The sequence below is a fragment of the Engraulis encrasicolus genome, chromosome 6 (assembly GCF_034702125.1).
Source record: "Engraulis encrasicolus isolate BLACKSEA-1 chromosome 6, IST_EnEncr_1.0, whole genome shotgun sequence".
NCBI classification, from domain to species: Eukaryota; Metazoa; Chordata; class Actinopteri; order Clupeiformes; family Engraulidae; genus Engraulis; species Engraulis encrasicolus.
In genome coordinates, this window is record NC_085862.1 from 28,574,495 (window position 1) to 28,581,994 (window position 7,500).

At 44.8% G+C, this 7,500-nt stretch overlaps 1 protein-coding gene across 1 annotated transcript in view; it reads right to left on the reverse strand.

Moving 5' to 3' along the window:
• lrp8 (low density lipoprotein receptor-related protein 8, apolipoprotein e receptor) overlaps nt 1-7,500 on the reverse strand; it is a 259,609-nt gene that overhangs the window by 26,841 nt on the left and 225,268 nt on the right. The window contains exons 12-13 of the mRNA XM_063201195.1: nt 3,520-3,638; nt 1,335-1,474 (exon numbers count right to left, since the gene is read on the reverse strand). Coding sequence (XP_063057265.1) covers nt 1,335-1,474; nt 3,520-3,638 — 259 coding nt within the window. The remainder of the gene's footprint in view (nt 1-1,334; nt 1,475-3,519; nt 3,639-7,500) is intronic.

A 7,500-nucleotide genomic window follows, 5' to 3' on the forward strand; every position in this document is an offset into this window, starting at 1 on the left:
AGCAGGAGAGAGTAGAGAGAGAGAGGTTCCATTGGCCCATTGTTTCCGGGTTCTATTATTGCAAGGGAGAGGGGGGGGGAATCCCCTTTAGGCAGACCTAAGGACTGTTCTATTCAATGCTAGGAGTATTGTGACACGCCCCTTTAGGCAGACCGGAACCTGGTCATGTTAGGTGCCCATAGCAACATATTACATTGGCATATCTCTATATACTTAAATAATCTCTGGTAGAGCTCTCTCCTCTCCTGCTGCCTTCCTACTGAATGTCCCAGCAGTGCTGAGACTGTCACTTGCAGCCCCACCGCTCAAGTCCCCTCCCTCAGTCCCACACACAAAAACAAACACACGAGGAAGAAAACATGGTCTCTCTCCCACACTCAAAAAGGGGCACAGGCACACATGCACTCTCTGTTTCTCTGTCTCAAGCATGCACACACACACACACACACACACACACACAGGCAGGCACGTACGCACGCCGGCACGCACACAACACACACAACACACACACACACCCATGCACACACTACTAAATACAAAAAAAAACACACAACACACGTGACCCTGCAGCATGCTCCCCACCAACCAACCAACCAACAGGGTCCGAGCAGAGCACAGCGCAGGCATCGACAGGGCTGTCACTGGGAGCGCTGCGATGATGTACGACCCTGGCAGGACCACCTCGGCGGCGGCGCGCGGCACTGCCCTTCCACACGTCGCGCTCTTAAAGGCTTTTTAATTTGGTTTCTGTCTTGGGTGCCGCTCGCCACCCCGCACCATTAATCTCACTGGCTCACACTGGCTTGCTCCCCTACGCTCCTCGCACATTCTCTTTCTCTGTTTTCTGTTTTCTCCTCACAATCAGGCTTTTTCTAGGTGGAAAAGTTTGAGCGTGTGTGTGTGTGTGTGTGTGTGTGTGTGTGTGTGTGTGTGTGTCTGCGTGTGTGTGTGTGTGTGTGTGTGCGCATGTGTGTGTGTGTGTGTGTGTGTGTGTGTGTGTGTGTGTGTGTGTGTGTGTGTGTGCCCAAGGCCATGTACATACATGATAGGTTGTGGCTGTTCCTAGGAGAGTGTTTATGTGTGTGTGTATGAGCGAGTTTGTGGTAACGTGTGTGTAGTGTGTGTGTGTGTGTGTGTGTGTGTGTGTGTGTGTGTGTGTGTGTGTGTGTGTGTGTGTGTGTGTGTGTGTGTGTGTGTGCAAGTGTGTGTGAGTGTGTGTGTGTGTGTGTGTGTGTGTGTGTGTGTGTGTGTGTGTGTGTATCTGTGTGCGTTTGTGTGTGCGCACGCAAACCTGTGCTGGTATTCAGGGAGTGAAAAGTGGCAAGCAATCTCACCTCAAACACGGTGAGGGCACAGGGATGTCCCAGGTGGTCAGTGGAGGAGATGAGCACCCGGCGGTTGTTCCCATTGAAGTCCACACTGGAGATGAGGTGCAGCTTGGAGTCCACCCAGTACAGCCTCCTGCTGGACAGATCTACAGCACATGTCCCAAAACACACAAGGGAAAAGTGTTTAAAGGTGCGTTGTGTAATATTTGTAGCAGTTTATTTCAAGAATGAATGCTGCCCATTCACAGATGTTACCTTTTTCAGGAATACTGACCACCACCATCAAATTTTAAGTATTTATTATGATTTGTCTTGGACAACTGCACTTTTCATACATGAAAGGGGGGTCGGCCATTTTACATTTCCAGAAATAGCTCCAATGACCAGGACCATATCAAAGCAGATGCCCAGAATGGGAGAAAAACAAGTAGCCTCATAACGGGTATCATTCCATCAGTGGAACACCATACTAGCATGGAGACTTTACTACCATAGTGCTACACCAGAGAGAGTAGAGAGAGAGAGCTTCCATTGGCCCATTGTTTCCGGGTTCTATTATTGGGGGGGAAATCCCCCTTTAGGCAGATCTAGGCAGACCTGAGGACGTTTCTCTTCAATGCTAGGAGCATTATGACACGCCCCTTTAGGCAGACTGGAACCTGGTCGTGTTAGGTGCCCATAGAAACCTATTTTGTTGGCATATCTCTATACTTAAAGAATCTCTGGCTACACTACAAGGATAAAGCACAGTCTTTAGTAATACATTACGACTTTTGGTGACAGTTAATTCATCACAGCTGCCATGTCTTAATGCATTTTAGTGACATAGACATGCATTTCTCATTTTCGAGGGGGTCCCTATTTCCAAAAGATGCCATTTCACAGCATGGATCTGGAATAAGGGGTCATCCGCTGACTGATGTAGAAACAGTAGTAGTAGTATAGCACCATAATATCATAGCAGCCAGGTGGTTGGCAAAAACGCTGAGTCTGAAACGCATTGCCATTCATGACTTGAGGTGACGAGGGGTAAAACAATGTGAACAAATTTGTACAGTCTCTTTGTACAGCTCTGGCAATCAATATAAATGGAGGCAAGAGAGCATTCAGAGCTGTGCAATAATGGACCTTAACAAGTATTACCCTAGCCTTCCTCTGGCCACTTCCCTCCTTTAAAAAGTAATCTCTTTTCATAGCTATGCAGTGCGGTTGGTTCAATTCTACTTTCTAACAGGCAAGCACCTCTCTTTTTTTCAAGCATGACCACTTTTAAAAATGGACTCTTGTTCTGGGCGAAAAGAGAAATGATGGGGATATTGACAGCACGGCTCATGAAGCTCCATTTAGCTTTTTTTCCGCCCTAAACGGGCAGCTGACGGATGAGCTGAGCATTCATATCTTCCCCTACAGTAGCTAAAGAAACGGGAGGCATAAGGCATGCTTCATCTTACACAGTAGACTTATCCTTTTTATTTTCCCAGTATTTTTTACAGTCAGGTCATAATGATAGCGCAGTTTGTGTATGTTGTATACAAATTAATATAACCATACTGGGACTGATTGCACAGCAAACACTTAGTACTAATTTAGTTATTACAGAACAGTTATAACTGATCACAAGTAGAGATGTCCGATATTGGCTTTTTTGCCGATATCCGATATGCCGATATTGTCCAACTCTCAATTTTCGATTCCGATATCGTCCGATACCGATGCCGATATATGTGGGTTATTTTTCCTCATAACAAATTTTAGGTAACATTACAAATCTGCTGTTGTGGAACAAAATATGCTTAATTTTATTGTAATGCCCCACTAGATGCATTCTCAAATGCAACAAAGCTTTCCAAATATGAACATCGTCTGTGCAAAATAGAAAAATAATTAAGGAGAAAAGTGTACAGAAATTCAAGCATTATTATATCGGTTTTGATGGGTCAAAAATCCGATACCGATGTTGATATTATCGGGCCGATAATATCTGTGGGCCGATAGTATCTGATATCTCTAATCACAAACCTTACAGTACTATTTGTGTCTGACAACGACACACACACACACACACACACACACACACACACACACACACACACACACACACACACACACACACACACACACACACACACACACACACACACAGACAGACAGACAGACAGACAGACACACACACACATACACACACACTTACCAAGAGTTATGCCGTTGGGCCACTCGATTCTCTCCGAGACCAGAACCTGCCGGTCCACGCCGTTCATGCCGGCCTTCTCAATCTTAGCGTTCGTGCCCCAGTCTGACCAGAACATAAACCTACAGGCAGAAGATGACGGAGGTTTTAAACTGTTTTTAAAAAGAAACAGGGCAAACAGATATTCCACGCAAACTCTTCAAAAAGCAAAGCAGTCTCAGATGAAATGACCAACTGCGATAGTGGCATAAGAGCCAATGCAGCAAACTAAAAAGTAGACAATGGCATACACATTCCCTAAACATTGTGTGTATTTTTGCCTCTTTTACTTCATTAAAATATACCCTCTCAAATTCATTGGACAAACACATATTTGTGCTCCAAAGAAGTGGATAACACTGGTATCAATAGACTTTTCTGCGTTAGAGAGTCACTTTTACACAACTTGCCTTACAGTAAAGTCAACGTAATCTACTGGAAGTGGGAACAAAAGTCAGTAGAGAACAATACAAGCTCGGTTTGATAAAAAGGAAACTATGAGGAACAAATTCACGGATCTGCAATTTAGTGAAAAGAATTTGGTTCAGCTAAAGGTTAAATGATACATTATGCATTTGTTGTAGACGGCTGCTGACTGTTTTGTTGCATTTGCAAGTTTCAAAATGTTTTAAAATGAAATGTGTCTGAGATGTTATGATGATTTCCACATCTCATTCAGTGGGTGTTTGCATCCTTTCAGAGTCACTTTGGATAAAAGCCGCATGAAAATGAATGAATGCAAATGAAGATAGATCATCAGCACTGCTTGTCTGCTGGCTCATATTGTGGTGGTGAGATATATGCTGCATTCTAATTGATGCTCTTTCAATGTACCCAGTGGGATACAATCAGAGGCAAAACAAAATCTTAATAATAATGCACAAAAGGTGTTGCTTCAGTTCATACACAGTCAAATGTGAACTATATATAATTATTTCCAAATACACAGCTATGAAACTTAAAGAAGACAAAGTGCCTTGTTGATTTGTCTCTCTGACACTCACTCAATCAAGCACAGTACATACTACTCCAAGTTGACTCTCCTCAGCCTACTCACTGGTAATTAACCAGTGCTCTCCCCCCATCCTCCTCCATGATTGAGGTACCCTGAGCATGGTACCATCCCGCTGCACTGCTCCCTTTCGGGCACCATTGGAGGCTGCCCCCTTGCACAGGTGAGACATAAATGCAATTTCGTTGTGTGCAGGGTTCACTTTGTGCGCTGCAGAGTACTGTGTCACAATGACAATGGGAGTTGGAGTTTCCCAGTTGGGTTTTCACTTTCGCTTTCCTGTCACTCTCTCACTAACTTACAGAGTGTTGGTAGTGCTGCAGTGTATCTACGCTATCAGGATGGCTACTGACACCAGTCTGCATTTCAAAACAATCTACCAGCAGCCCTGGCAGTGTCTATGCTATCAGGACGGCTACTGACACCAGTCTGCATTTAAAAACAATCTACCAGCAGCCCTGGCCCACATAACACCTCAGTAGGACGGCCGCTCCATCTCCCAGCACACCCCTGTCTGCCTATGCATCCCATTTACATGTTTTTCATGCTCTCCTAGCTCTGTAATCTGGCACAGTGCACCCTTAAGGAACAGAGCCAGCATAGCAGAGCCGAACTTTCCATTAGGCAAACCTAGGCAATTGCCTAGGGCCCTGATCAAATCTGACCTCCATAGGGGCCCCAATCGTCACATCAGTCGCGGTAGAAACACAAATAACTAGGGTAGATCCTAATCTGTCACTTATGTAAAGTAATCAAAGATATAAATCAGACAACACACTAAAATAGTGCCAAAACACAGAATTTTATGTCTACTGTATATCATGTCTTTTGAGGGCCCCATGGTTATATTTCGCCTGGGGCCTCAAAATGGCTTGATCCGCCCCTGCAGCACAGGGGGGAAAGTTGCTGGTAATGCAAGATGGAGCAGAGTTAACTGCCATCTGTGAGTGCAAGGGGACATTTAGGAAACACTGTACAGCAGCCCTTTTGGCAGACACTTCTTTGGGGCTCTGCTTCCACTCAACGATAAATGAAAAGGTGGATGGGTGGTCTAACCGATCAGTGGGGGATTGGGGAATTCAGAGTTCAAGTGCGGTGTAGGAAGATGAACATGGAATATGAAATCGATAAAAGTTTTTTTTTTTTTAAAGTCCTTTAAAAGTTTGAGAGAAGAGAAAATGAAAAGGAGATGGGAAAAAATAAGTTTGAGGAAAAGGGCCTGAACTTGCATTACTGTGCATGGCCAAAAAGATATATGATAGACAGGTCATCAGCTGGGAAAATTAGGCCTTTCGTCCTACCACACTTTTCTCTGTGGATTACTGACCAGAAGCCCTATTGGAAGAAATTAAAACATGGGGCCACGTCAATTTTTGCTCAGAATTCAATATGGCCGCCATTTTCCAAAATGACTTGTTTTCATGCATTATTACATTGTACTATAGGGTGATATTCATGAACTATTGACATCTTTCAGCACTATTAAGTCCTATTTCCTTACATACATGTTTACAAAGGTTGACTAAACTAAAAGAAATGTAAATTAAGTTGGCCACCTTGCAATATTCAAAGGAAAGTGCTGAAAATAATGATTGAAATGCACATACAGAGTCTATGGCAGGGAAAATTAGGCCTATTGTCCTGTCAGGGTTACAGACTAGAAGGCCTATTGAAAAAGATTCTCCAGCTGGTTGCCATCTCAAATGTGTTTCAAAATTCAAAATGTTCTCTGTTTTTCAGAATGGCAGACGAGCAAGCAAGAAGCTAGTAAATAGCAGCGATGTGTGTGTGTACGGCCCTTAAGACCATAATTATCAATAAAGGCAACCTATTTTCAGTGAAATTCTGTCCTATCTCCAATCTACAGACGTGAGTACAAAGGTTGGCAACAGAATGATGTAACTTAAATATATATCTTGCCCCTTTGAAATATCCTAAGGATTGTTGTCAGAAAATGATTGAATTACACATACACAGTTGACTGCTGAAAAAAGGCTATTGACCTGCCAAACCTTTCACATTACATTACTGACCAAAAGTTTTTCAGGCCTACATTTTTTTTGCATAAAGCAAGGGTGAGTGTGCGTGTGTGTGTGTCCGCGCGTATCCCCCGCTCATCTTTCCCCTGCTCTACAGTGTCTTTCCCCCACACACTATTCTGCCTCGCCCACCCCCTCACTCATCTCCCCCCACACACTATTCTGCCCCCAACCCCCTCACTCATCCCCCCCATGCTACTCTGCCCCCCCACCCCTCACTCACCCCCCACTATTCTGCCCCACACTCACCCCACCTGACTCATTCTCCCCCCCACCCCCCCACAAAATACTCGCCCACCCCCCATCCAATGTGAAAAGTTTGGCAGGTGAACCCCCCCACCAGACTCAACTTAACCCCCCTCCACACACACACTATTCTGCCCCCCTGAACCCCCCACCACCTCACTCATCCCCCCACACACTATTCTGCCCCCCACCCCCTAATTCAACCCCCGACTCATTCCCCCCCCACCCTGGCCCCCTACCCCCTCATTCATCCCCCCGCTCCTCCACATCATTCGGTCCCAACTACCCCCCAAAACACACACACACCTGGTCTACTGTGTCTATGTCAGTGTAAGAAGCACACTGGCCACACACACTTGAGAAAAGCGCACTCAGGCACACACACACACACACACACTAACGCACGCACACACACACACACAAACGCACGCACACACACGCGCGCGCGCACACACACACAGTTTGGCAGGACAATATGCCTTTTTTTCAGCAGTCCACTGTGTTTGTGAAATTCAATCATTTGACAACATTCCTTTGGATATTTCAAAGTGGCAAGATATATATATTCATGCCTTTTTCTAGACAACCTTTATACTCACGTCTGTAAGGAGATAGGACAATTTAACTGAAAAATATGTAATCTTTATT